The following is a 27,733-nucleotide window of genomic DNA, read 5'->3' on the forward strand; positions in this document are numbered from 1 at the left end:
AGCAACACACCACCTGTCCCACGCCAAAAAAGATAAGATACGTAACCGTGCTTGGTACCTGATGGATTCCTTGGCTGATCAAAAGAAAAGCGATGCAGAGTACAACCATCCGGCCTGGAAACAGCCCAGTTGCTATTGGCTGCGCACAGATATGGAAATGATACAATTTGCAAGAAGAAGAGGCATCAGTGGCAGATCTCCTCTCGATCTCGACCCCGAGGAGCATCACAAATGCGCATTCTCCGAGTACCTACATGAATGGTTGGGTACTTTTTGAGCGCTCTGTCTCACTGGCGGGCCTTACAGCACATCCATACGGGCTCGCACCGGCGCTAGCAGGGGTCTACGGGTGGCGTGAAGGCCAGCTGGTACCTAGAGACTACCCCGGATTAGCTGGGCTACTAGCTGTAACCACGTCATCTTCGCCCCCAGACACGAGTCGTCTGCGAGTACCTCTCTCGCTGCAGGCAGCCTTGTCGCCAGGCAGCAGCAATCAAATTGATCACAGACTTAGACTTTACAAAAGACACAAACCAATTGTAATTGAAATATCAAAACCTCTCTTGATTCAGTATACCTAACTTGGTAAGAAGGGGTATCTCCAGCCATTCCCATTCCCATGCCCCTTGACCTTAAAACCTCAAAACGCTATGCTAAAGCAGCTATGCCCTCCCATTCAACGCCATAATCAACAAAATTGTAACTCAGTAACGGAGAGAAACCTCCCCTCCCTCTCATTGAACCAACTTGATCACCGCCATTCGTCTCTTTGGAGCGGACTTCTGCTGGACTGTATCATCTCTGGTAAGTCAACCACCACTCTGTTGGAGATAGCGAGCTATCACATCGGTGTAAAAGCACAAGCAAAAGCAAAAAGCATTCTTCACAGACGTGGTGGGTTCTCTCCGCTCATCTGTCGCCGCGGTGTATACCGCAGTTGACCTTCCTGTTGCCCTCCAGAGTTGGTATTCCCACCGCCGCTGGAGCCTCCGTTGTCGGCCGGCGACCTTCCGCTATTGGCGTTGGCAGCTCCGTTCAGCGTAGCTGCGGCTGCAGAGCCAGCCCGCTGCTTCTTCTGATGTAGCTCCAAGAGCCACCGCACATGCATGCCGATATGCCCAACATCGCTGCGTAGAGCGTTAAGCTGGTCCTTGACAGGGATGACCTCGGTCATCAACAATGCGTTCTGGCGAGCATCTAGCTCGGCCATGCACTGGCGCAGGTTCTCGACCTTGGAGTCGAACACGTCAAGCGTTGTCAGTATCTGGTGGTGACGTGCCTCGGCATCGATCGGCTGATCACTGCCGTCATCACTCTCTTGAACAGAAAGATCTGTCCCTGACAGGCGACGCCGTGATGACCGTCGCCGACGCCTTGGCGTACGCTCTCCCGCCTGACTGGGACTGCCAAGGTTGATGGTACCTAATGGGCTGCCAGTCAAGCTTGGAGGTGAAGACAGAGTAGCAGCTCGATCGAGCAGGAGCTTGCGCAACTGGTCCTCGCTACTGGCCAGCTTGGACCGCATGTTGTCCATTTCGGCATTGTGCCGCTGCTGCATGTTGAGAATCATGCCGTAGAGGCACTGACGTTCATGTTGAGGATCATAGTCTTTGCGCTTCTCCTTGTATCCGCAACCTGCTGATGCGTGTCGACAAGCCACGTCCATGTCGGGACAGACTTTTTTGTGAGATACACGCTGGTGAACCCGGATTTCGGCATTGCAGAACTCGCAGTTCTCGGACCTCTGCTTGCACTCCGTCTCATAGTGCTCCTCTAGCGAAGCCAGCTCGACAACCTTATCGCACTGGGAGCATTTGACTTCTTGATGGAGACAGACCCCATCTCCAGCCTCGAGTCGAGTGACCAGCTTGTCGCATTCTGGATCTGGGCAAGAACCTTTCGTATAAGGGCAGTCCCTCTTGTAGTGATGCTTGACAAAAGCCCGCGCACAGACATGGTTGCAGAGCTTGTTTGGACACTTCACGCGAAGATCGTCCAACTGATTCCGAATGATCAAGGGCGCGGGCAGCGCGCAGTCCTTGCCACCCGGAACTCTGAAACAATATTCGATCCTGCTGCGATCTATGGGACAGGCCTGGCTGTTCTCCAGCGTCTTGTCGAGGCAATCGGCACAAAAGACGTGCCCGCACTTGATGACATGCGGCTCCACAAAGGGTGATTGGCAAATTGGACAGTCCAGATTGTCGTCATGCTCGCCGACATATTCCAGGGCTGCCAGCTCAAACCCAGGACTCTTGGCGGGATCGGTGTGCGTCTTCCGGGATCCGGGGCCAGCTAATGGCTGGGTATCACTGGTACGGTTCCGGCGTGGCCGTGTTGGGGTTAACGATCGCGAACGAGATCTGCTGGCCCCGCGGTTTGAAGGTCGTCGCTGGGGTAAGTTGATTCGAAGAGGCTCATCCACAGCCATGTTGGTCGGGCTTCCGCTCGAAGGCCACTGATAAAGTTGGCCATCGACCTCTATCGTGTCCTCCAGGTATTGCTCAACTCCCTCTGCTGGTAGGTTACCCGGCAGGAGAATGCCGCTGCTGTTGTCAGGAGAGTCGTCGCGAATCTGTCGACGGGCAGCTTGAGCGTCAGCCCGCCGCCTCTGGAACTCCTGTTCCATGTCTTCTGGTGTATTTGGCGGTGGCATGGCGAGGGAGAAATGCCTTCGCCAGAACAAGACTGTGCGTGTAGGGGATGGTGGGAGAATTCAAGGCATCAGGTCGTTTTGGCGTGTCGAGTCCGGGGCGCGGGGAAGACGCTGGGGTTGTCAAGCCGCCGTCGCGAGCGCGCCGAGAGGGGCTGCAGATGATGATGATGAGGTGTCGCAGGACGGTAGTGCCAGGCCGAGAAGAAAGAAGACCAGATGGTTCAAGTGAGCTCTCGTTGTTGATAGCGAACAGGAAGGATGATGTGTCGAGGAATGAATGGCTGGGTTAGGTATGAGTCGCCACGGAATCACAGGTGGGATTGAGTGCCGCGCCCCCGATAAGCGGCTACTACTTGTACGTTGGCTGTCCAAGGTACCTCCAGCCGAGGTTGTGGGACGCGCTAAATTCAAGTCACTCCGGCATCCCCAACGCTAAAACACCAGAAGCAGGACATCTGACTTCTCTCCGAAACATCTTGTTTGGGGCCGAATCACGTTCCATGCTAGCCCAAGCTGCCCATGGACTTATTCAGTGTTGTCCTATTCGTCCAATCCTGCTTTGTCCGACTTTGGATCCTTTGTGAACCCCAACTTGCCATCGTCATGTGAACTTGAACTTTCTCCTCCCATGGGCCAAGAGTTCCCCATTTCGCCGAGAATTGCACGGCAAAGGTATATGGAATGCGTGCCATCTATTCCAGCTTCCCAAGATGTGCTACCCCGTGGTTCGGCGCAGGCTAAATCACGCCAGGACCTCCGTCCCTGCCATCGCGCGTCTCCCATGCGGCCGGAGGCGTTTCCGCAAGCCGTCAATCTAATGGATAGATCTCTGTTGCTAATAGCCGCTGGTATCTGCCTACCGAGCAAGTTGGTCTTTATCCCGTTGCTCCCGTGCTCATTGGGTCAGCCCCAAGAATTATCAGGGATAAGTACAAAAGGACGTCCAGGAAGAAAGCTTCCTCCGGCCCCTCTAGGCTGGCCATGATCTCAGTGTTGAAGTCGTGGTCCTGGTATTTCGTAGACAGTTGGCATCAGACAAAATGCACCTCCCTTACTTGGCTGGCACCTTGCTAGCCGGTCTCGCACAGGCGTCTCCGGCCGAGGTATCTCCTCGTCAGAGCGAGACTATGCTGAAGGTGGACATGGACATCAGGAAACTGAATCAGCGGATTGATGGGTTTGGTTTCAGCGAGGCCTTTCAACGTGCCAACAATATCGTCAACCTACCCGAGGAGAAACGAGCAGCCCTAGTCGATCTACTGTTCAACAAAACTTCAGGTGCTGGCTTCACCATACTGCGAAACGGCATTGGCAGCAGCCCGGACAGCTCTCTGGATTGGATGAACACAATTCTACCCCAGAGCCCTGGAAGTCCCGACGCCGAGCCGGCTTATGTATGGGATGGGAATGATTCCGGGCAGCTCTGGGTGGCCCAGCAAGCAGTCAAGTATGGCGTCGAGACCTTCTACGCCGATGCGTGGTCGGCCCCGGGGTTCATGAAGACCAACGGCAAGGATTCCGGCGGGGGTTACCTCTGCGGGAGCCCAGGTCAGAAGTGCAGCAGCGGGGATTGGCGACAGGCGTACGCCAACTACCTCGTCAAGCTTGTTCAATTATATGCGGTCAGTCTGGGCTAAGTCGCCGCACCAACTGGTAAAGGCCCTGAGAAGCTCACCCCTGCCTTAGGATAGTGGTGTCAACATAACCCATCTCGGGTTTCTCAATGAGCCAGACATGAGGTCAGTGATGAGAGGGAAAGGAGTCACATACCAGTAGCTCTGCTAACCCATCGCCTCTCTGTAGCACGAGCTATGCCTCAATGTTGATGGATGGAAACCAAGCTGCCGACTTCATCAAGATTCTGCATCCGACCCTCGAGAAGAACAACCTCTCAGATGTGCAGATTGCCTGTTGTGATGCGACAGGATGGAAGGCCCAGCAACAAATTACACGGGATATGGTGGCCGCAGGAGCCGAGCCTTTGCTTGGTGTTGTTACAGGCCACACCTACTCCTCCGGAATCAGCGGCACCCAGCCAACGAGTCTCAGAGTCTGGGAGACAGAATGCAGCGACCTCAAAGGTCACTGGTCAACCGCATGGGACTCCGACGGCGGAGCTGGGGATGGACTCACTTGGGCTATGAACATCTATACAGGTCTGACTACAGGTAATGTGAGTGCCTACCTATGGTGGGTGGGGACGCAAGATCCGGCTACGAATAACAACAACAACGAGAAGCTGGTGTTGGTCGATAAGGACACATACACCGTCTCGAAGCGCCTCTGGGCTTTCGCCCAGTACAGCCGCACAGTCAGACCCGGAGCCTGGCGCCTGGATATGTTGAATGATGCAAGCAACCTCAAGACAACAGCGTTCCAGAACAAAGACCTGACGATGGCCGTCAACATTATCAACACAGGCGCATCCGCGACCCCCGTTGTGATATCAAATACATTGATTCCCGCGAGATCAGCTCAAGCTTGGGTGACTGACAACACGCGCGATATGGACGCTGTGGAAGTCACAGTCAATCCTGACGGAACGGTTGGTGGTCTGTCGGTACCTGCTCGAAGCATGGTCAGTTTGACTATTGAGCTTGCTTCGGGGCTCCTATAACTTGGAGAAGATCAGAGCCCATCAAAGAAGATCTCAGTTCGATCTGTTTATATCTGAATTACCTGTACTTCAGGTTTGATCACCGATATCAGCCAATTTCTCCTGACTGAAAAGGGGTGCGTTATCCATTAACGATATGAATATACTGTTTTCAAACAATACTCTGTATCCCATGAATGACAGCCCTGAACAACAGTTGCCCTCCCTTTTGCACATTTTTTTCTTCTTCGGCCACGTCTATCATGGCGTCCAAAGTCTTGCTATGGAAGTCGCGGTGATATCATCTGCCTTCGCCGGATTATGCAAGACACCAATACTTATCAAGTTCAATGCGGCACTCCCAAGATACACCGGTATTTTGAGCCGCTGCGCCTCCTCTACGGCCTCTTGTAGCCCTGTTGCGATTTCCTGGAGCTTCAAGCCTCCATTGGGTGCTCCGGCGTCTCCCTGAAGAGCTTTGACCAGATCCGGGCCGAGCTCCTGCAGCATGGTGCTCCCGCCCGCGGCATTGACACAAAGATCCAAGACTTGGTCGAGATCGAGACCGACGCGCTTCGCGAAGGATAGCGCCTCCGTCGCGGAGCAGAGGTTGATACCCCTGAGAAGGTTGACGACCAGAGAGGTCTTGGCCTCTTCGGTCTCGGCCAGGCCAGCAACCTGGCCGACCTTGCCGGCTCCTTCGGTGTAGAGACGAATGAGGCTTGCGTCGTCGTCGGCGCCCCAGCCTCGGCCCACTGCGGAGAAATATGCCTGCTCCGCCGTGCTCGTCAAGGGCGTGGGGAAGCCGTACCGCCGCGCCTCGGACGTGATGATGCTCGTGTCCTTCAGGATGATGGTGAGCGCGCTGGCTACGGGCTGGAACTCCGGGTGGAGCATCCTCGGCAGCCTGTGCTCGAGGAACCAGCTCCGCGCCTTCGACTGCAGGCACCGCTCGCCTGCCGCGCGCGGGTCGAGGCCGAGCCGGCTGGCGAAGCCCATCCCTTCGCTAGCTCCCAAGATCTGCACCGCGGCCAGCACCTGGTGGCACATCTTCATGTTGCTGCCCGCTCCGATGCCGCCAGCCACAATGTAGAGCTTGCTCGCGTCGGACATCTCTTGCAGCAGGAAGCGGCCCTTCGCGACCGCGGCGTCCGACCCGCCGACCATGATGGAAAGCGTGCCGTCCGCGGCCCGGCCGGCTCCGCCAGAGACTGGACAGTCGATCAGAAGGATGTCGCCTCGGCCTCGCTCTGCGAGCTGCTTCTCTAGGGACTGGACGTAGGCGCACGGCACAGTGGAGCAGAGGAGAAGCGTCGAGTTCTGAGGCATGGCGGGAACGGCAGGGTCGGGGCCGTCCAGGAGCACGGCTTGTGCCTGTTGAGCTGTTGCAACCATGCACACGCAATGATCTTTGTCCTTGACGGCTGCTGCCGGTGTCGTCGCTGTGGCACCGCCCGCTACTCTGAACTTGTCCAATGTCGGCCCCCAGATGTCGAAGCCTGTCACTGGGTAACCCTGCTTAACCAAGTTCGTGGCCATTCCGAAGCCCATGGCTCCGAGGCCAATGAAGGCAATCTCTGGCTTCGTATTTTGTGCCATTTTGTTGTCGGAAATGCCGTTTTCGTCTTTCTTGAGGCTGGCGTGCACTCGGTCTCCCGTGTAAGTCAGTCCGGGCGTACCAAGAAAGCAATTGAGGTTCTTGGATGCCTCGGGGTGGCAGATCGAAGTCAAGGATCAACCTTCGCTATCAAGATCTGATGATACTATTACAAACCTGAACGAGTTACAGAATGTTTCAACAATTCCGAATATCAGCCCCCCCCCGGACCGAGGAATTCGCGGAGGCCCATCCTGATATCCACTCCACCGGCTGAATCCACACCGAAACCGGCGGTCCCGCACGTTGGAGACTCCGCATCGTCATATTGATGACAAGTGGTGGTGTGCACCCCCACGCCCCATGGAGGCGAGTACCCATAATCCTTTCGATTTAGCAATTCAATATAGGCTGTATGGAGAGGTTGATTGGCGCGCCTCTGCGGTCTCGCTTCCTATGACTGCCGATTTCTATTAGTTCGATGTTCATTAGGTCCAGTCCAATATCGGAAAGGGAGATCCCCAGTATTGGTCAATTCGAGAGATACCTTGGTCTTCTTCCCCGAGCCTCCTTCAAGAAGCTCGACTAAAGCTACATCCCCTGAAGGAATCGACAACAATTCCGAGAAGCTACACAAGACAGCAGACCTTATACAATGGCGCCTCCGGACCTATCCCAGAACAAGTCCATGCACATTCTCAATGCGGCTCTCAAAGGCGGCTATGCCGTCCCGGGGATGTGCTGCTACAACATGGAAGGTGTCATAGCCACGGTCCGCGCCGCCGAGGCGGCTCGGTCGCCCGCCATGGTCCTGCTCTTCCCCTGGGCCATCCAGTACGCCGGCAATGCCCTCGTGCTGGCCGCCGCGGAGGCCTGCCGTGCCGCCTCCGTGCCAGTCTCTTTGCACCTCGACCATGCCCAGACGCCGGAGCTCGTGCGGCGGGCGGCGGACATCCCCCAGGGGTTCGACAGCATCATGTGCGACATGAGCCACTATGAGAAGGAGGAGAACCTCAGGCTGACGACCGAGCTGGTCAACTACTGCCACGAGCGAGGCATCGCCACTGAAGCCGAGCCCGGCCGCATCGAGGGCGGCGAGGACGGCGTGGCGGAGACGGTAGATCTGGAGGGCGTGCTCACGACGCCCGAGCAGGCCGAGGAGTTTGTGGCCACCGGCATCGAAATGCTTGCGCCGGCCTTTGGCAACGTGCATGGGGAATATGGACCCAGGGGCATTCAGCTGGAATACGACCGCCTCCAGTCGGTGAACAAGGCTGTCGGTGATCGCGTGCGCCTGGTGCTCCACGGCGCGGATCCGTTTGACGAGGAGATCTTCAGGAAATGCATCGACGCCGGCGTTGTCAAGATCAACATCAACAAGGGCATGAACAACCACTACGCGGCAGTGCAGCAGGAAATGCGCGGGAAGCCTCTGACCAGCGTCATCGAGGCTGGAACGGATAGGATGCAAGAAGCTATCGAGCGGTACATGCGCTGGTTTGGGAGTGCAGGAAAGGCCTGAAAGGCTATCTAGAATGCAGGAAGACAGCAAAATGCATCATCATAATAAAAGAAACTCAAACTGCTCCGGCGTTCAACAATTGATGAGGAGTGACACTTCGTGAGTAGCATTCTTCACGGAGAATCCTGTCTTTACTTGCAATGATGGACAGCATCTTCATGACGTTTATTACCTCCAAAATATTATTCACGACAAGACCTTTTCCATCCCTTCTCTCAAGCCCTTGATCGCCACCATGGCTCCCCATGCACCAGGGTCAGGAGGCAATTCCTTGCCCAAACTGCCACCAGCCGCAACATACGTGGCACGTCCAAGTCTGGGAGTCATGCCCCTGGTAGCTTCTGCTCCCTGAACAGCTGCCTCAACGCCCTTATCAAACTCGCCAGAGTCCTTCAAAGCCTGAGCAAAGGGTATTAGAGTGTCCATAACCGTACGGTCGCCCACCTTTGCAGGCGTGTACCGCTCCAGGCTCTCCAGCGCAATGGATACGGCCTTGCCCCAAAGGCTTGTGGTGTCTAGCCCCGACTTGGCCAAGTCGACGTTGTGCTGCACCGCGGATGTGAGCGAGACGAAGAAGATGCCGAGGATGCCCCCGAGCGTGCCACCCATCTTTGTCTCCACGATGTTCTCGAGCTCCTGCATCACTGTGACGACCGAGCCCTTTGACGCGATCCCATCGGCATCTATGGCGTTGATAAGCGCCGTTGCACCGATTTTTAATGTTTCGCCGCAGTCACCGTCGCCCATCTCTGTATCCCACTTCGTGAGGTCAGGCTCAGCAGCCACGAGGCTTTCGCATGCCGATTTGAGCATGTTCGCCAAGAGCTGTGCGTCTATATGCAAATCCCTGTCCTCTGGGACGGGGCTCTTGGCCCTCGGAGTTGATTGCACGAGTTGTTCCTGGCGTGGCCCTCGGACGGACTGTGATCCCGCCATAGATTCCCACTGCGTATCCGTTCGCATGTCAAAGAAGTCTTTGATCTGCTCAACAGAATATGAGCAGTTCTCAGCCGCAGCGGTCAAGTTCACCACCGATACCGAGAACGCCGGAGCATTGAGAGAGGTTTCCAGTGTTCCAAAGTATACCCTCACGGGCTCGATCTTCCAGTCGCTGGCAAGTTGAACAAGCAGTTCGTCAACCAAGGCGGTCAACTCAAGATGGGAGACGCCGCCAAAGTTGCTGACCAAGAGCGCAACTTCATGCCCGGATTCGAAATGGACATAAGCTCGCTCCTGGTCGCTTTCGTCAAGGCAGTACGTGAGGATCATCTTCACGAGCTCTTCGGCTGAAGGTGCGGGGGACAGCTTCTTGTAGCCTGGTTCATTATGAGGTCCTGTGCCGATTTCAACCTCGTTTTCACCCAGGGTAGCATGCTCGGTTCGCCCAGGGACGTGGCAATGATCGAGTGTGGCCGCGATGGAAACGATTTGTTGCGATACGGCGACTCCGAGGTTGTAGACGTTGTCGAGGGAGCCGCCAGCCCCGGCAGCCGCTCCCATCACCTTCAAGACCCCAATCTGTCCGGCAAGACCTCTGCGGCCGACCAGGCTGCCCTTCTTGCCGACAGACACATCGTCGCCGCAGATGATCATCCGGCAGTTGTGGCCGCTCGCATTCGCTTTCTCGTTGGCCAGGCCAAAGTGAAGACAATCGCCCGTGTAGTTGGTAATGACGAGGATAGTGCCTTTGTCAGACGGCACGGCTTCGATGGCAGCGACTATTTGCTTTGTGCTCGGGCTGGCAAAGATATCTCCGCAGGCAGAGGCGGCCAGCATGTTCTCGCCCACGTATCCCGCCCACGCGGGCTCGTGGCCGGAACCGCCGCCGCTGATGATGCTGACCTTGGTCTTGTCATAGCTCGAGTTGTAAACGACTCTGTTGGTCTCATCGAAGCGCAGTGAGGGATTGTAGCTGATCAGCCCTTTAAGGGCCTTGTTGACCAAGCCTTCCGAGGAATTGAAGAGGTGAGCTCGAGACATGATGAGGCAGTGGTTGAGACCGGCACACAATCGAAGCAAAACAACACTGTCACAACACGACGCAGATCCCTATATTCTCCAATGCGAATGCCCTGGACGGGGCATTGCATCATCCCTCTATTTTTCCGGATTTTACCTCCGCACGACACTTCGGCGACGCCTAGACTGTGTGTGTGTGATCCGACCCTCGGAGGATTGTACCAATGCTGGTGTAAGTCGCCGCATTGCCTAATCGGGTAATCCGAAGGACTCGCCCCAACACAGCGAATGCCTTCTCCTCTGGGTGTTCGGTAAGTGGTTGTGGCAACACACTAAGGTCGTTCAGGCTGTTTTGTTGACAACGCGGGGTATGCTGATCTCTTGGGCCTCCGCATCCTCCGCACACATGACGATCGGGTCGCATCACTGCGTGGGGGAGTCCATCGAGCTCGCCCGGCTTCGGCCATGAATGCTGCGCTCCCGAAGTGGGTGTGCTTGGAAACCTGAATCCCGGATGAAGTGAGAGGAGGGCCGTGTGAATGGCTGGAAGGCAAGTTGGTGGCGGTGGTGATTTCTCGACCCCCCAAACTTCCCCAAGGACTGAATGCTACCATTGTGCCTGGTCAACAAGCCCAATTCCAAACTTCTTTTATCAAACATATATCCATAAACCAGCCCATCATGTCAGAGCCAAAGTATAGAATTGCTATAGGATGCGATGTCAGTAGTCCAGACCCCTCCGTGAGAACCTTGAGCTAGAGTGAAGCGCGAAAGGGCGAACCGCTAACCAAGCTCTCTTTCTCTCTCATACCAGGACGCAGGCGTGAGCTACAAGAACGCCATCAAGGCCGACTTTGAAAAGGACCCCCGGGTCGAGTCCGTCACGGACGTCGGCAGCGACGGCACGCACGACAAGACCGCCTACCCGCACCGCGCGATCCAGGCGGCCAGGCTCGTCGCCGAGGGCAAATGCGACCGGGCGCTGCTCATCTGCGGGACGGGCATGGGCGTGGCCATCTCGGCCAACAAGATCAAGGGGATCAGGGCCGTCACGGCGCACGACAGCTTCTCCGTGGAACGCGCCGTCATGAGCAACAACGCCCAGGTGCTGTGCATGGGAGAGCGTGTCGTCGGGATCGAGCTGGCTCGGAGACTGGCCAAGGAGTGGCTGAGCTACCAGTTCGACCCAAACAGCGCCAGTGCTGCGAAGGTAGAGGCCATCATGCAGTATGAGAACGACTTTCACGAGGTTCCGGCCTCGTCATGACCCTGTAGCAGGTCGGACGCCCGACACATGGACAACGAGTCATCCGATGCATGCGTGCAACATGTTCGACGGCATCTCGAGAAGGGCATATAGGTGTCGAACTGATGTTAGTGTAATGGGATATAGATTTCACGAGTCTCTTCGTCAAAAGAATAAGGTTGAATTCGATGAGGTCCTAGTTGAATCAAAAGCAATGTTCAATATGCACAGCGGCAATCTGGCGGTTACAAATTATGTGCCACCTGGCTAGCGGCCGGGGATTTCGTTCCGGAGTGAATACATTCCTGCTTAAGAGCACCGTCAGTACCGAACAATCCAAATTGGGCCGTTGTTTCGATTGAATATATATACGCAAGTCGCATGGTTGTCATGGCGGGGCCGACATTCACCATCACGAGTTTGGGCACACAAGTTCTCGTCAATCGGTATATTGATTGTCTAAGCTGCCTTTTTGCCCCTTCATATCGTCCAGGGCCGAGAGACGCTATCCAGAGAAGAGCAAAGAGCCAACCGCTCGGCTTCTCCTTCCTCCCATTTGTCTCGCACAACAAGTATGCGCGGCACTGGACACCTCGTTCCGCATTGCTTACATTTAAGCAGCAATGGTGACCTCGACCTCGACACCAGCCTCGACTGCGGTTTGTTAGCGAACATTCGGCCAAGTAGATCGGGCGCGGGCTCTTACTGTTGACAATGACGGACTTGACAACCTCGGTGGGGGCGTGAAGGCTATAGAACGATCCAGGTCAGCGCGTGTCCGGCCGGGGGCTACTTGGAGCTCAATCATCTGAACGTACTCAATGAGGCGCTTGTGGATGCGCATCTCGTAGGTGTCCCAGGTCTTGGAACCCTCACCGCAAGGGGTCTTGCGGGTGGTGACCTTGAGGGTCTTGGTGGGCAGGCGGACGGGGCCCTTGACGGTCAGACCCTTGGAGCGGGCGCGGTCGAGGAGCTCAGTCGAGACCTTCTCGAGGGACTGGACCTTGCAGCTGGTCAGGGTAATGCGGATACGGTGAGCCTTCTGTTGCGCGGAGGAAAATCCATTGTCAGCGGTCTATCCGAATCCCATTCCCCAATGGCGGGGCAAATGCGGGCGCAAACGTACGGGCTGCTCGCCGACATCCTTGTCGCCCTTCTGGTAAGACATTTTGTTCAGGGGTTGATGATTTCCGTTACGACTCGAACGAGGACCTTTCGGTAGGCTGCGTTGCGGCAAAGTGATAACGGGTGGTGATTGACGTTGTTGGTTGGGAAAGGAAAAAAAGTGACTTCAATTTTTAGTCGTTTTTTCGATTTTGGTGATTTGACCGGTAGGGTTTTCGAATTGTGGGGCATGGAGATGTGGGTCAGATCAATCAGATGGACGGGCTCAGGGGCATGCGGGCTGTCTCCACTCCTGTCGTCTGTGCTTGATCCTGGCCCCCGAAGCCGGTTCGGAGGTGGGGACCGCCTCCTCACTTAAAATCCCCGGCCTGTGCCTCCGGGATATGATTCTGTAAGAGGGGAGGATTGACTCCCCTCTGTAACTAAACCACGATTCTTCGGCCTAATAGATGTTGAATTCCTAGCACGTTTCCCCCTATCCTTCCTCAACGCCTCAGCTACTTTACAATTCCCTGCATCACCTGTGATCATCCTGGTGTTTTGCACCATTGCACCACTCTAATATCGTCGAGCAATGGCGGCCCCACGACGTCGCATAGTCGGCGTCTCGACCAAGATGTATTTCTCAGCAGCGAGGACGCGGCAATATGTAGACGAAATCCTCGCCCTCCTCTCCAAGTCGCCCTCGCTGCAGGACAAACTCGACATCTTCATCATCCCGGACTTCATCACGCTCTGTTCCGTCGTTGACAAGACTGCAGGGACAAAAGTCCTCGTCGGTGCCCAAGATGCCCACCTTGAAGATCAAGGCGCCTTCACAGGAGAAGTCTCGCCCGCTGTCCTGGCCGAAGTCGGATGTCGTATCGTTGAGCTGGGTCACGCCGAACGCCGCCGGCTCTTTGGCGAGACCGATGCTGATACTGCTCGGAAAGCGGCCGCGGTGGTGAGGAATGGCATGATACCACTTGTTTGCATTGGCGAGCGGACGCGGGGCGATGTGTCCGTTGCTGTCGGCGAGTGCGCCGTTCAAGTAGAGGCCGTTCTGAAAGCCTTGCCGGAGGACGCCGAAGTGCTTCTGGCATACGAACCGGTCTGGGCCATCGGTGCGGCAGAACCCGCTGACGCCGGGCATGTCCTTGGCGTGATCGGAGCCCTCAGGGGCTCCCCCTGCATAGCATCTCGCAGAGGATTGACGCGGATCATCTATGGCGGCAGTGCAGGTCCAGGCCTATTTGAGGAGCTCAAGGACGGTGCTGACGGACTTTTCCTGGGACGGTTTGGGCATGATCCGGTACGCCTGCTGCAAACAATTAGCGAGGTTGCCTCGGCTTGATTTGAATGCTGTTGGATCGACCGTCGGGACGGTTCTCGAGACCTTCTTATGCACGGGATCGCTATCCAGCTACTATTAGCTAATTTCAGAGACAAGATGTCTCACTGAGGGACAGATATATTCGTGTATCTCATAGTTGACGCCGTAAATCGACAAAGCCCTCGACGGATTGGTCTCCTTGGGGGAGTCTATTCATCAACAATTCCCAAACACCTGTGCTATGCGCATGCAAAACTCCGCATCGTCAATGCCAATCCCTAGTCCTTCAACCAATGCCATATATTATGTACACTCTTCTTTGTCCAGCCCATGCATAGTTATTTAATGAAACATAAGATTCCACAATTGGTGTACAATTGTCGCACCAATGAGCCAACCACCCATATTCATGTGGCCAGCAGTGGAGTCAGTGCTCCAGAGCTGGAACACAACCAGGCTGGTCAATAGCAGCTCTGCTGCCCCAAAAATCACACCCAGAGCTGGTATCCAAATTGAGGATTTAGTAGCCCTAAGGGCGTAGAACGAGTCTTTCGTTGCGTCCATCGAAATCGCGATGCAGAGGCCAAAAATGAGCAGAGCAGCCCTGGTGGAAATCTGGTGTCCGGCCGCTCCGATGTACAGCCATCCGAGTAAACACACTGAAAGGATTGCCAGCTCAGCCACGCAGAAAGAAATATGTCTCGAGACAGCCGTGTTCTTAGGGGTGGATCGCTTCCCGCGCTTCAAGTGTGCTCCATCTGCTTGGCTCTGGCTCAGCGAGAAGCTTTGCGTGAACATGTCGGACAGCGGGTCACGAGGGTCGTCGGTCGCCGCTGGGAGAAACAACGAGGGTTGGGCGAATTCCACTGACTCGACGCCTGTGTTGTCGGTCTTGGCTGATGGCTTGAACATCCCCGATGTGCCTCGAAAATTGAGGTCCTGTTTATTGACCGGACTATGCAATCGTGGCTGATTTGGAGGGTTGAGGATCCGCTGGGCCATACTAGTTGGTGCGGGAGGTATCTTGTACCAGAACTGCGCACGATCTGACTCAACAGGTGCGTCGCCAAAGCTTTTCAAGGGGGACTGACTGCTACCGGATGTGTTAAAAGCTCGGTGGCGGGATTGTGTCGGTGTCCAATCCATTTCCTCGGAATATTGCACAGGGTCTGATCTGCCCGAGGAAAAGCTTTGTCCGGAGATGTTCAAAGAGCCAAGGTGAAAGTCGGACGCTGCCTGTGGATTTCCCGGCGCATTCTGGATGACATTCAAAGTGGAATAACCGTTCATGGCACCCTTTGCATGAGCCATATCTCCAATAGAATCTGCAGGTTTGGATGGTGCTTCTAGGATCTCGTCGAGAAGGTCTGACATGCTTCTCTCCTCGCGAGCAGAGGTGTGCAAGGACTTAGATCGGGGCGGCGGTGGCGGGGAAGAGGGTCTCTTGGGACTTGTTCCAAAAAGGGGCGTCGTGTCGATCTTGACTGAGCGACCAGCGACAACGTAAATCTGGGAACGTTAGAGTGACGCGCAAAAGTATTACAGAGGGTCAGCACCTACATATATGGTGAACATTGCCATGACACAATGGGCTGTGATTTGGGCCATGGCAGATATTTGTTGTCGCATCAACAGCGCCGCTGCTTTTGAGAAAGCGATTCGAGTAACCGTGATCATGAGTTGGTAAATGTACCAAGTCGACAGACCCTTGATATGCTTGCTGAAGCCCCGAAGTGTCTGGGACAGTTGTGGGTTCCATGCGAAGCTCAGAATGCTGGCATAGAGGCAGTATCTGAGCAGGTCTTCCGGAGATGGGAGCAGATGCAGGAGCGACAGAATGAATTTGTGACTCTCGAGCACCGAGGGTAGCGGTGATGACTGAAGGTTGGCGGGGTCCTCGACTAGCTCTAAGCAAAGAGACAGGTGCCATAGGAGTTGCAGCCAGAGGCCTGCGAGCCATAACCACCTGCCTGCTGAGCTCACAACATTGACCGCAGAGAGGCTTGCTTTTGTGCGATTTTCCCGACTCCGATCTATCATACGTCGCAGATGATCTGTCTTCGCAGTGTATCCTGCCTGTGTGATTCGACCGAGGACTTTGGGCTCACAGTCGGCGCAAACCTGGGGATATCTGCGTTCCAGGCCTTTGCGAAACTTGTAATACTTCCGTTCAAGTTCTTCGTATTCGGGATGATCCGGGTCTTCGGGGAGGTACTGGGCCAAGGAAGCAGTGAAGAGATGTTGGTTCTTCAGGCAAGTATCGCAGAAAATGCTGTCTGCGTTGTCTTTGGCCCGTGACGGGTTAGGCCGAGAGGTAGCATACTGCGTGGCTTTGGGCTCGATAGACGTGGTCGCTACCGGTGGATCGGTGATGTCACCATTCTAGTTGCCAGGTCAGTAAACGGCCATGCTTTGAAAGAGCTCGTTGTATGTACAAACCTCGTCGAGATAGTTCGTCGCATCGCAGTTTGGGCAGTCAAATCGACGGATGCCACCGTCGTATTGGGTGGATGTGCGTCGCCCACAGTAGAAACATGTGAGGAAACGCTTCTTCCGCCCGAACCCAGCCATCGCATCATCAGTGAAGTGAGGAAACACTTCCAAGACTGCGTGACGGCCTCTGCTCGATTTTCTGTTGATTCAAGGAGCTTTGGGGAATACTGCCGGGCGGTGGATGTGTGGTTAAAGTAGCTGTTTGTCGCAAAGTTGTGAGGGCGGTGACGGGCACTTTTGTGGAGCAGCCTTGAACCCACAATGCAGTTAGCACCTCAGGTACCTGGAATTTAGTCCCAACGTGCTCAAGTTCAGTTACTTCACCCGCTGCAGTTAATGTGGCCTTCCTTCACTGAGCAGCCCTGGAGCTCACAGCTGTCACTTCCATTATCCTTCACTCTCAACACGAAAAGAACCACAACATGACTTTATAGACAAGAGTCAGCCTGAGACAATACAAAAAGCAGCTTGGACCGCCATATAATTGTTGTTCAGCACCGTTTTCGGTATGCAAACCGCACAAGGCTTAGTTTGTCAAGACTTGCCTATTCCAACAAAGAAGGCGTGCAACTTAAGGCCTTGATGTACCTAAGAAAAGAAAAGCACCATTGACAAGAAGAGGCACGATACGAGGGATGGTCATTTGGCACCTTAAAAATGTCTGCATTATCTCAACACCAGGTATCTCACTCACCCGAGGATGATAATGGACGCAAGGGTCAGTCTGTCGTCCCGGTTCATTGGCATATCGCCTTGCTAAGACAACACAGATCAAGCCCAGACAGATCTCACCAGGGACGACATTCACATTATTGAGGCGCCTGCCGTTACCTCATTCACGTTGAAAATTGTAGCAGTCTCCCTGATCCTGGGGCTTGCTATTGCACTCAGTCTATTTTTCATCAGACTGCCAGTTTTGACGGCTCTAGCACTCCTTGCTGGAACATTTGTGACGGTAAGTCAACCCACTCCAACGACATGAGCAGTCAACCAACACACAGAGTCAGAGTCGCTTCATATATCTCAGAAGAGCCAGGGCACAGCTCTCTTCCCAAGCATGGAACGCAGCTAAGCATCAACAAGCTCCGGCGCCTGCCATCAGGAATCTTCCTGCTGTGTCCTTCACGTATGTGCTCGGGTCGGGAGGACACACCTCTGAATTGTGCAACATGATCAGGTACCAATTCAGGGGCCATGCAAACCTCCACCGCCGCTACATCATCAGCTCGGGCGACAATTATTCTCTCAGCGAGGTTCTCAAGCTGGAGAACAAAATCAAGAAGGCTTACCCTCGCGGCCTCGGTGGGACCTGGGATGTTGTCAGAGTTCGTCGAGCCCGAGATATTTACCAGCCGCTATGGACTGCGTGGTACACCTCGATTCTCAGCACGATATCCATTCTCAACACTATCATGCTGCCTCCTCAGGATCGATCAGGGCCGGCCGAGGTCAAGAACTTTCGATACCCTCATGTTATTGTCACCAATGGGCCAGGAACAGGCTTCATTGTTTGCCTGGTAGCTTACATGCTGAAGTTCTGCTTCCTTGTGCCTGAAAATCGTGCCAAGATCATGTATATCGAGACGTGGGCACATCCCAAGACTTTGAGCCTGACCGGCAAGCTGTTCTATGCAACAGATATCGCCGACATGTTTCTTGTGCAACATGACACTCTGGCTGAGAAGATTGGCCGGCCTTGTGTGGGTGACATCAGCAAGCAAGGCAATCTTCTTGGAATCAAGGAGCAACCTCTGAAGGATGCAGAGAAAGGACCCGCTTAGAAAGCAACAAAATACATTGGTACTCCATGTACTGTTGCGAAAACAGAATGTGACGTTCATTGTAAAGCAATTTGCTAGTACACCTAATGAGTTCAAGATGGCCAAATGGTACAGTGTATGGTACATTTTTTATGCAGTATAGTACATGGCTTTGTACACGATCAAGAGATCTCGTTATCGAAGCCAGCCCACTACACAACCTGCTCCTCAGCAACCACATCTGGCGTCTCAGCCTGGTCACCAAAGGATGTGTAGGCTGCGGTACGTTCGGCCTCGATCTTCTCTGTCTGAGTTGCCGCCCATGATTTCCACTTCTCGAATTGCGCGTCCTCAAGCTCCATGCCTACTTGCATAGCTGATTTGCCGAAGTAGGCGCCCACCATGCGAGCCTCTTCCTGGGCGATTCTCCTCTCCACTTCTTCCTCTTGCCTCAAGGCGTAGAATTCTCGCCGAACTGCATCGTAGGCCTGTTCTTTCGTGATATCGGGGACATTGTGCATCAGCCAGAGTTGTCGTTGCACAACACTGCGGTTTTGTCAGTAAAGCAGAGCGCCAAACAGTTTGACACGTTGTGTTGAACTGACCTCTCTCCGGTCAGCGGAATTCCAGGCTGCCGAAGTCCCTTGCTCCAATCACACCTCCTTGCATCTTTTCCATCCATCTCGATAACCATCCTGGGCCGGGCAAGCTCCCACGGGTGGTCTCTGAAAAAGGTTCGGCGGTATTCGTCCTCTTCGAAGGTGATCTGTTGCGGCTTGAAGATGTTCTTCGGTTTTCGCGCACGCGGGTTCAGAGGCTGGTGCTGTACAGGATACGGCCTCGTGAGGATCTCTGACGGCGGTATGGATTCGACAACCTTCAGCCATGGTGGTGGTACTTCCTCGACGCTTGCGACTGTCCGGACTGCGAGATTCTTTTGCGCAGTCCGGAAGACTCGCGCTGCTTTGAAGTGCCTTGCCATGTCAATTGGCTTGAAGGAGCAAGCCGCCCTTGTCTCCCAGAATATTACAGGGTTCAAGGACTTCTACCGAAGCCTCTGCAGCCGATTTGGGTGGTGTTCGTAGATCTCGAGGCTCCTGGCGTGACAATGAAGCTTCGTTCTGGAGCATTGAAATTCAAGGCACGGATCCATGATATGCCGGGTCAATTTTTGTTCCCCAACCGTAGGCGTCGCATTTGACTGGCGCCAACGCGGGCGACAGCACAGACCCGCACCCCTATCGACCGGGCCCGCCCATTGATTGAACAACTGATAAGACCAAAATTTCGGTTATTACCTAGAGGCGATACAGCAACATCTGGGCAATCTGTGTTTTACGCCTCGTGTGTGTATCTTGGGGAACGAACTCTTGCCACCTTTCCGTCTGCTCCAAATACAACAGGGACAAGAGCGCGGCGGTGACATGGGAACCACCATGAGGGACGACCCATGAAATCTTCTAGTCGAATTGACGGGTCGATATGCGGCGCGATCCTCTCGAGTCGACCGTCATCGCGCTGGCCGGCCCCGGGTTTCTTTCAGAATCGACGGCTCTGCGGCCGATGCTCAATCGAGGCACGCTCTCAGAGACGGCATTATGAATCTAATACCGTACCGAGAACCGCATCTACACCCCCATCGAATAACCTCATCCCTCAGCTGCCACCAAGATCTTTGCTGTCCGTCTCAAGGACGACTCCGGAGTCACCGGCGGCACACCAAAAGAACCAGCGCCGATTCGGCCATGCCGTGGCCACGCCGGTAGCCAGTGACACTTTCTGGCAGCAGGCGAGGCCAAGTCCGAGCAAGAAAGAACTATTGTCATATGTGGATCAGTACGACGACCAAGACTCGGTGGATGAGCACCTGGAGTTCTTCCGGGATCCATACCGGCGAGGCTATGCACCCGACAATGGGCCTGAGGTTACGGTCTCAAACAGGGAAGAGGACGTACGGTTCCCCTCCCGCGACGAAACCAAGCCCGCTGATGAGCGTGAACACAAAATTCTCCGCGAGTTGCGATCCGCTGTATTGAAACGGCTTAGGAATCCCTTGCGGGCCAGTGCAGATGAGGTCTACAATCTATACCGACAACTACCGGAACCTCGCATGCCGTACTTGTCCGGAGCACTTCGACATCAGCTTTTGAGGGCCATCGGCGTCACTGAAAAGAAGGACTCCAAGTCCATGCTGCGCTACTTTGCGGTCATCGCAGATGTCAAGAACAGTGGCTTTCCTCTCCTCCGAGCCGAGTGGAATACGGCTATGTCTTATGCAAGCCGATATGTGGGCGTCTCTACCGACTCTGAGACAGAATCTGCTCTGAGCCTCTGGAGAGAAATGGAGCAAGACGCTGGTATCAAGGGCAATGACGTTACCTTCAACATTATGTTCGATGTTGCCTCGAAAGCCGGTAACTTTACACTCGCCGAGATGATCTACAAGGAGATGGAGAATCGAGGTCACCGCTTCAACCGTTATCACCATGTCAGCCTGATACACTTCTTTGGCCTCAAAATGGACGGCGATGGTGTCCGGGCAGCTTACAAGGAAATGGTTGAATCGGGCGAGATGATCGACTCGCTGGTCTTGAACTGCGTGATCGCAGGCTTGCTGCGGTCAGGCGAGGAGGACGCCGCTGCCCGCGTCTACGAGCGAATGAAAGCCAGCCACAAGAAGGCGCCAGAAATGCCGGAGCGCAATTACGCCACCCAAAAGGTTGTTACGAGAGTTCTCATGATGTTTGCCAAGGTCGGCAAAGAGCATCCCGAGATGCGAAACAGCTTCCAAGCGCTCACGCCGATGACGCCCAACCTATCGACATTTCGCATCCTGATCTACCATTACGCCGTCAAGTTGGGGGATCTTGAAAGCGTCGCCAAATATCTGGACGAGATGAAGTTTTTCGAGGTGCCGTTGCACGGCGCTGTATTCCTATCTTTATTCAAGGGCTTCAATGCTCACGGCGGCTATGACGGCTCAGCTTGGAGCGAGCAGAGGCTGCAGAGTGTCTGGACCGCCCTTCTACAGGCTCTTGACAACCAGACCTCGGGCCTCTACATTGACACCTGGCTGGTCATATGGGCCCTCAGGGCCTTTGACAGATGCAGTTCGCCCGAGGCCGTTCTGGAGGCGTATGATGCTCTAAGTTCGAGATGGGAGCTCGAGCCGGCTGATATCGAATTCTTGATGGGATTCTTGCATAATCTTCTGAAGAAGAGGCAAGGAGGTGTAACACTATTGGAGGACTCATTGGACATAAGGAGTTCGGGTCGGGGCAAGACTACTGCGGCAAAAGAATGGGGCGGGATAGACAATGCATGATACCACCACCTGTACATATAACTATAATTTTAACAAGAGCATTCGCATTCTCAACCTCGTCTGCCCATCGCTTGGTACACTGTACTCGAGAGAACCTGTGTCGCGGCGCAGCCCGGAGTTGATCTGTTGGGTCGCACAGAGGACAGATGCGTGGCGTGTGGACAAAGAAGACTTGTCTGATTTGACTCTATGATGGCTAAACATACACCTCGCCCAGCGGGCTTCCATCAAACAATCCTCGAGACGCTATCCATCCCACTGATCCCATCACGACGAACCCTCTAGTTGCGGGGCTTGTAGGTTTGCCAGGCTAAAATTGACGGTCAGCAACCATACTCTCTCCATCCTCGGAATTCCGCAATCTAGATCAGATCGGTCGATTGGTGCATTGGCGGGAGGTGGACAGTTTTCACGTACCAACGATGCCGAAGGGGGCGAAGAAGCCCGTGACGCAGAACAGAGTGAATCGCAGACCGAACCACTTCGTCCTGGGGTTGAAGGGGATGTTGGTGTAGGGGCCCTCGGCGTAGTGGTAGGGCGACGAGAGCTGGGAGCGGGTGGCGTGGAAGCCGCGGCGGGCAACCAGGGCGGTCGAGGTGCGCGGCACGGCGCGGACGGCTGCGCGAGAAAGCATCTGTAGTCGAGTCCAATCGACGGTTAGCCAGGGGCCAATTGAGCAGGTGGGAGACGGGCCAGACGGCGGCGGACCTTTGCTGATGTGTGAGAGGCGCAGGGAGCGGAGTGTCGTGGTTTGTTGAAGTTGGGAAGCTGTGCTTTGAAGCTCTGACGTTTGGAAGATTTGCTTTGAGGTCGGCCCAGCTGGTGGTCTGACTTTGGTAGACCTCGTCCAATGGGGTGAGCCTGATTCGGCAAAGACTCGGCACGGAGAAATGCGACTCCAGCTCGCTCGGAGTCAAGACTGGACTGATGGCCTGTGCACGCCAGCTGTGCCTTTCCATCCACTGACCGCCCAATCTACGCTTTTCTCTATTAAGCTAGTGACGTCTGGTTTCTGCCGCCCAATCCCCACTTCGCACGACCAGCATTTTTTTTCTTGTTCGATCTTTAGCTGTAGGTGCGATCGCGACCGCTGCCGACTAGGTCCTTGCTCTGCTCGACAAAGCCACGCCAACCCTCTGATAAACACGGCTGGCTCACCTCTCGTGCTCACCTATCACTGAGGTTGCGACCTACTTGCCTGCATCTCTATCAGGTGCATTCACCCTTCTTTATCTACAACTCCATCATAACCTCGTCAGCTTTGCAGGACCACGGCATCGCAGGGTGGGCGCTTCCACTCGCATTCCGCCAGCATGGATGAGCTGTTCGACGTTTTCGACGAGCAGCCCGGTTCCAAGCGCAGTGCCGAGCCGCCCTCGCAGAGGCCTCAAAAGCCCGAGAATTCGAAGAAGAAGAACTTGGACAAGAGCAAGAAGCGCAAGGCCGATGGAGTCGTGAAGGAAGCGGGCCCAGATGGAGACGTGGATATGGACGGTGTGGATGGGACATCAAACGACGAGGAACCTCCAGTGGAGGAGCCGGAAGAGCCTTCAGACACACAGTCGAAGCGACAGAAGAGGGTGGACGAAGCTGAGCCGGTCCTGACCGACTCTTTCCAAACCGCCGAGTCGAGACAAGTTGCAGCTGCTTCTGGTTTCACAGCGGTCAAGGAGACTGAGGCTTTGGTTCTGTCCCATAACATCCAGCATCAGGTCGCTCTGCCGCCCGATCTGGACTACGAATACGTCCCGCTTTCCGAGCACAAGGCTCCTGACGAGCCAGCACGTGTCTACTCCTTCAAACTGGATCCTTTCCAGAGTCTCTCTGTCGCATCTATCGAACGAGAGGAGAGTGTGTTGGTGTCTGCGCACACCAGTGCTGGAAAGACGGTCGTTGCTGAGTACGCCATCGCGCAATGTCTCAAGCGTAACCAGAGGATCATCTATACCTCCCCCATCAAGGCCCTGAGCAACCAAAAATATCGAGACTTTCAAGCAGAGTTCGGTGATGTCGGTCTGATGACTGGCGATGTCACGATCAACCCCACCGCAAGCTGTCTCGTCATGACCACCGAGATTCTGCGATCCATGTTGTACAGAGGCTCGGAGATCATGCGCGAAGTGGCGTGGGTCGTCTTTGATGAGATTCACTACCTACGAGATAAGTCTCGCGGTGTTGTCTGGGAAGAGACGATCATTCTGCTGCCTGACAAAGTCCGCTACGTCTTCCTCTCGGCCACGATTCCCAATGCGTTCCAGTTCGCTGAGTGGATCGCCAAGATCCACAGGCAGGCCTGCCATGTTGTCTACACAGACTTCCGTCCTACCCCTCTGCAAAATTACTGCTTCCCAGCAGGTGGCAGTGGCATTTTCCTCGTCGTGGATGAGCGAGGTGTCTTCAAGGAGAAGAACTTCAACACGGCGATGGCTCAAGTCGAGCTCAACAAGGGCGCCGATTCTGCCGACCCGAATGCTCGCCAGAAAGGCAAAGGCAAAAACAAGAAGATTGCTAAGGGCCAATCAGCTGATGCCAATTCCGATATCTCCAAGATCATCAGGATGATCATGAAGAAGAACTTCCATCCTGTGATTGTTTTCAACTTCAGCAAGAGAGAGTGCGAGACCTTGGCACTCAAGATCTCTGCCATGAACTTCAACAACGACTCTGAGCAGACAATGGTCAACAAGGTGTTTGAGAACGCTATTGAGATGCTATCTGAGGAAGACCGAGAGCTACCCCAGATCACGCACATTCTTCCACTGCTCCGAAAGGGCATCGGTGTCCATCACTCCGGGCTGCTCCCCATCCTGAAGGAAACGATCGAGATTCTCTTCCAAGAAGGCTTGATCAAGGTGCTTTTCGCCACCGAGACCTTTTCCATCGGTCTGAACATGCCGGCAAGAACTGTCGTGTTCACGCAAGTGACCAAATTCGATGGTGTATCGAGGCGACCCTTGACCTCGTCTGAGTATATCCAGATGTCCGGCCGAGCTGGGCGAAGAGGTCTTGATGACCGTGGTATTGTCATCATGATGGTTGACGACAAACTTGAGCCTGAGACTGCGAAAGCTATCGTTGCCGGCCAGCAGGACCGCCTGAACTCCGCCTTCTACCTCGGCTACAACATGGTGCTCAATCTTCAACGTATTGAGACTGTGTCACCGGAGTATATGCTGGAGAGATGTTTTTTCCAATTCCAGAATGCGGCTAGTGTTCCGGCCCTGGAGAAGGAGCTCATGAGCCTTCAGCAAGAGCGGGACAACATGGTTATTCCGGACGAGAACACTGTGAAGGAGTACTACAACATCCGACGGCAGATCGAGGCGTACACCAAAGATATGGTCTCGGTCATCCACCATCCGAGCTACTGTCTTGAATTCCTCCAACCAGGCCGTCTAGTTCGTATCAAAACTCCGGATGGCGTCGACTTTGATTGGGGAGTGGTTGTTTCCTTTACCCCTCGCAGCGAGCCCAAGGCTGGTGAGCCGGAGTTCCCGCCTCAAGAATCTTATTTCGTTGATGTTGCTCTCTTCCTTGCGGAGGACAGTGAGAACTTCTCGCCGGCTGTGCCGAATGGCAATTTTATGCCGCAAGGCCTCATCCCCCCGGACGATGGTGTTTACAAGAAACTGGAAATTGTTCCATGCCTTCTTAATTGTGTTGCATCCTTCGCTCAGATTCGCGTATTCATGCCCGATGAAGTACGGACAAACCAGGGCAAGGCTGGCCTTGGGAAGGTCATCCGGGAGGTTAAGAAACGCTTTCCTGACGGTATTCCCATCCTCGATCCTATCGAAAGCATGCGGATCACCGATGATTCGTTTAAGAAATTGATGAGGAAGATCGAGGTGCTCGAGTCGCGACTTCTCTCCAACCCTCTGCACGGCTCGCCCAATTTGCCAGAGCTCTGGGAGAAGTACAAGGAGAAGGTCGAGTTGGGCGACAAGATCAAGGAGAAGAAGAAGGCCATTGCAAAGGCTCACAGCATTGCTCAACTTGACGAGCTCAAGTCCAGGAAACGAGTGCTGCGACGACTTGGTTTCATCAACGATGCCGAGGTTGTGCAAATGAAGGCGCGCGTTGCTTGCGAGATTTCCTCGACTGAGGGCCACGAGTTGCTTCTATCCGAGCTGCTCTTCAACCGATTCTTCAACGAATTAACTCCGGAGGTCTGCGCCTCGGTACTCAGTTGCTTCATCTTTGACGAGCGGGTCGAGGCAACACCCCTGAAAGAGCAGCTTGCGAAGCCTTACCGCGAGGTGCAGGCCCAGGCCAGGATCATTGCCAAGGTCAGCAGGGAGAGCAAGCTTGACGTCAACGAGGATGAGTACGTTGAGAGCCTCAAGTGGCAACTGATGGAGACGGTGTTCACGTGGGCAAATGGACGTTCCTTTGCGGAAATCTGGTATGTATTCTCAAGCCACTTCCCCCATGTTGAAGTGTACAGGCTGACCATTGGTAAAGCAAAATGACAAATGCCTACGAAGGCTCGCTGATTCGTCTGTTCCGTCGGTTGGAGGAACTTCTTCGGCAGATGGCACAGGCAGCAAAGGTCATGGGCAGCGATGAGCTCACCCAGAAGTTCGAGCAGAGTCTGGAGAAAATCAAGAGGGATATCGTGGCTGCACAGTCTCTCTACCTCTAAGTTAGCAGGCGGTCGCTTTGTATTATTTGTTCTGGCGGTGGTTCCAGATTCGCATGGCCACGGCATGCATCGGCGTACGGAAAAGGACAATCCACTAATCAGCGATTTATCTTGGTGATGATTCCCATGTCAATAGACTCAAAGAAAAGAAATTGTCTTGATCAGCCTTGAAGGCGTTATCTTATGCTAGCCGGGAGTGAGTGACGCACTACGTAGACACAACAAGTATGTTTTGTTTGCCAACAGCCGACTTGTATTGGGGTGGGTATCTCAAAGCTATCAGGTACACATCTCTATCTCTACACATCACCAGATATGGCACGTATCATGCCGATGACAAGGCTCAGGACAAAGCCAAAGGTTACGAAAACAGACCATTTCCGACTCCACAAGCCTTCTTCTCGAACGAGCCACCCGACACTGCCAAGCGGCCAGATAAACCCGATCAACATACCACGCAACAGGACGTCGAGCAGGCCGTTGATGCCGAACTCGTCTACATTTCCGTCGGCACCTGCCACGCCCTCGCCTCCCTCCCCGGGGGTCACGCCCATGCCACTATTGTTATTGTCGATCCAGGCGTCCTCCATGCTCCGCAGCGTGTCGGGCGACGGCATGGTATCGGGCGTGTGCCTCGACGCCTGGATGGAGCGGAACTGCAGGCGCAGCTGGTTCACCTCGGCGGTCGTGAAGCCCGTCGAGAGCAGCCTGTCGAAGCCGCGCGGGGCCTGCGTCGTGTTGGCCGCCCGGCGGGCCTGGAGGCCGCTCCCGCCACCCGCAACGCCGGTGTCGACCTGCAGGCCCGTCGCGCGCGGCCGCCCGCCGTTGTCCCGTCGTAGTCCCGCGGGTCCACCACCGCCAGCGGCCGCCGGCGACGGCTCGTCGGCGGGGACGGGGGTCTCGGCGGCCTCGGCCTCGGCGCGCAGCTCCTCGTCCGTCAGGGAGTCTCCTATGCTGCAGTTGACGTAGACGCGCTGCGCGAGCTCCTTGCCCTCGACGAGCTTGCCCTTGCCGCTGGGGTCGGCTGCCGCCGCATCGCGGTCGCCCCTGCCGCCGCCGCCGCCGCCGGGCAGCGGGGACGAGGGCGGGGGAGGCGGCGGCGCGCGAAGGACGGCGGACAGGACGGAGGCGTCGGGCAGGATGCGGCCGCCGTGGATGAAGCGCAGGCGGCGCTGGGAGTTGGGCTCGGCGAGGCGGCCGCGGATGAGGTGCTTGAGGGCGGCGACGGTGGTGCGCTTCGGGTAGGGGATGTCGAGGAGCAGGTCCGGCAGGGAGCTGGAGAAGCGGACGGTCAGGAGGAGCGGGGGCGGGAGGGGCGAGGGCGCCCGGGGCGAGCGCCGCCGGTCCTGGGCGGCGGCGGCGGCGCGGGGTGTGGGATGGAGGGTCGGGGACCGCGTGGAAGGGCGCGGCTTGGTGGGCGAGGAGGCGCCGGGCCCGCCGCTGCTTCCGCCGCTCATCGTGCCGACTTGTGGGATGTGGGTGCGGTGTGCCGCGTGG

The 27,733-nt window shown here is 55.2% G+C and overlaps 14 protein-coding genes across 14 annotated transcripts; 6 read left to right on the forward strand and 8 right to left on the reverse strand.

Annotated features, from left to right (window-relative positions):
- Positions 1-883: 883 nt before the first annotated feature.
- On the reverse strand, positions 884-2,656 carry E0L32_003221 (uncharacterized protein; the record flags this gene model as incomplete). Its single annotated transcript, XM_031137498.1, has 1 exon — positions 884-2,656. The coding sequence occupies one exon, from the start codon at positions 2,654-2,656 to the stop codon at positions 884-886; it is 1,773 nt and encodes a 590-aa protein (XP_030998814.1).
- A 1,040-nt stretch (positions 2,657-3,696) lies between these two features.
- E0L32_003222 (uncharacterized protein) lies at positions 3,697-5,273 on the forward strand (the record flags this gene model as incomplete). The annotated part of the gene is made up of 3 exons (XM_031137499.1): positions 3,697-4,278; positions 4,343-4,395; positions 4,460-5,273. 3 exons carry the CDS (start codon positions 3,697-3,699, stop codon positions 5,271-5,273), a joined length of 1,449 nt encoding a protein of 482 aa, XP_030998815.1.
- A 240-nt stretch (positions 5,274-5,513) lies between these two features.
- E0L32_003223 (uncharacterized protein) lies at positions 5,514-6,851 on the reverse strand (the record flags this gene model as incomplete). Its single annotated transcript, XM_031137500.1, has 1 exon — positions 5,514-6,851. The coding sequence occupies one exon, from the start codon at positions 6,849-6,851 to the stop codon at positions 5,514-5,516; it is 1,338 nt and encodes a 445-aa protein (XP_030998816.1).
- A 653-nt stretch (positions 6,852-7,504) lies between these two features.
- Positions 7,505-8,371, forward strand: E0L32_003224 (uncharacterized protein; the record flags this gene model as incomplete). Its single annotated transcript, XM_031137501.1, has 1 exon — positions 7,505-8,371. One exon carries the CDS (start codon positions 7,505-7,507, stop codon positions 8,369-8,371), a length of 867 nt encoding a protein of 288 aa, XP_030998817.1.
- Positions 8,372-8,557: 186 nt separating this feature from the next.
- Positions 8,558-10,351, reverse strand: E0L32_003225 (uncharacterized protein; the record flags this gene model as incomplete). The annotated part of the gene is made up of 1 exon (XM_031137502.1): positions 8,558-10,351. One exon carries the CDS (start codon positions 10,349-10,351, stop codon positions 8,558-8,560), a length of 1,794 nt encoding a protein of 597 aa, XP_030998818.1.
- Positions 10,352-11,011: 660 nt separating this feature from the next.
- E0L32_003226 (uncharacterized protein) lies at positions 11,012-11,597 on the forward strand (the record flags this gene model as incomplete). The annotated part of the gene is made up of 2 exons (XM_031137503.1): positions 11,012-11,050; positions 11,145-11,597. The coding sequence occupies 2 exons, from the start codon at positions 11,012-11,014 to the stop codon at positions 11,595-11,597; spliced, it is 492 nt and encodes a 163-aa protein (XP_030998819.1).
- Positions 11,598-12,189: 592 nt separating this feature from the next.
- On the reverse strand, positions 12,190-12,744 carry E0L32_003227 (uncharacterized protein; the record flags this gene model as incomplete). The annotated part of the gene is made up of 4 exons (XM_031137504.1): positions 12,190-12,230; positions 12,283-12,326; positions 12,395-12,651; positions 12,703-12,744. The coding sequence occupies 4 exons, from the start codon at positions 12,742-12,744 to the stop codon at positions 12,190-12,192; spliced, it is 384 nt and encodes a 127-aa protein (XP_030998820.1).
- A 582-nt stretch (positions 12,745-13,326) lies between these two features.
- Positions 13,327-16,584, reverse strand: E0L32_003228 (uncharacterized protein; the record flags this gene model as incomplete). The annotated part of the gene is made up of 5 exons (XM_031137505.1): positions 13,327-13,904; positions 13,960-14,001; positions 14,400-15,522; positions 15,574-16,395; positions 16,453-16,584. The coding sequence occupies 5 exons, from the start codon at positions 16,582-16,584 to the stop codon at positions 13,327-13,329; spliced, it is 2,697 nt and encodes an 898-aa protein (XP_030998821.1).
- Positions 16,585-17,163: 579 nt separating this feature from the next.
- Positions 17,164-18,287, forward strand: E0L32_003229 (uncharacterized protein; the record flags this gene model as incomplete). The annotated part of the gene is made up of 4 exons (XM_031137506.1): positions 17,164-17,224; positions 17,277-17,461; positions 17,508-17,632; positions 17,684-18,287. The coding sequence occupies 4 exons, from the start codon at positions 17,164-17,166 to the stop codon at positions 18,285-18,287; spliced, it is 975 nt and encodes a 324-aa protein (XP_030998822.1).
- Positions 18,288-18,478: 191 nt separating this feature from the next.
- Positions 18,479-19,248, reverse strand: E0L32_003230 (uncharacterized protein; the record flags this gene model as incomplete). The annotated part of the gene is made up of 2 exons (XM_031137508.1): positions 18,479-18,812; positions 18,872-19,248. 2 exons carry the CDS (start codon positions 19,246-19,248, stop codon positions 18,479-18,481), a joined length of 711 nt encoding a protein of 236 aa, XP_030998823.1.
- Positions 19,249-19,716: 468 nt separating this feature from the next.
- On the forward strand, positions 19,717-21,591 carry E0L32_003231 (uncharacterized protein; the record flags this gene model as incomplete). Its single annotated transcript, XM_031137509.1, has 1 exon — positions 19,717-21,591. One exon carries the CDS (start codon positions 19,717-19,719, stop codon positions 21,589-21,591), a length of 1,875 nt encoding a protein of 624 aa, XP_030998824.1.
- Positions 21,592-21,872: 281 nt separating this feature from the next.
- E0L32_003232 (uncharacterized protein) lies at positions 21,873-22,225 on the reverse strand (the record flags this gene model as incomplete). Its single annotated transcript, XM_031137510.1, has 2 exons — positions 21,873-21,901; positions 22,009-22,225. The coding sequence occupies 2 exons, from the start codon at positions 22,223-22,225 to the stop codon at positions 21,873-21,875; spliced, it is 246 nt and encodes an 81-aa protein (XP_030998825.1).
- Positions 22,226-22,904: 679 nt separating this feature from the next.
- On the forward strand, positions 22,905-26,236 carry E0L32_003233 (uncharacterized protein; the record flags this gene model as incomplete). Its single annotated transcript, XM_031137511.1, has 2 exons — positions 22,905-25,996; positions 26,056-26,236. 2 exons carry the CDS (start codon positions 22,905-22,907, stop codon positions 26,234-26,236), a joined length of 3,273 nt encoding a protein of 1,090 aa, XP_030998826.1.
- A 299-nt stretch (positions 26,237-26,535) lies between these two features.
- E0L32_003234 (uncharacterized protein) lies at positions 26,536-27,693 on the reverse strand (the record flags this gene model as incomplete). The annotated part of the gene is made up of 1 exon (XM_031137512.1): positions 26,536-27,693. The coding sequence occupies one exon, from the start codon at positions 27,691-27,693 to the stop codon at positions 26,536-26,538; it is 1,158 nt and encodes a 385-aa protein (XP_030998827.1).
- Between the last annotated feature and the right edge of the window lie 40 nt (positions 27,694-27,733).

This window comes from Thyridium curvatum (assembly GCF_004353045.1).
Source record: "Thyridium curvatum strain D216 chromosome Unknown NODE_14_length_560046_cov_85.173820, whole genome shotgun sequence".
In the NCBI taxonomy this organism is placed as follows: domain Eukaryota; kingdom Fungi; phylum Ascomycota; class Sordariomycetes; order Thyridiales; family Thyridiaceae; genus Thyridium; species Thyridium curvatum.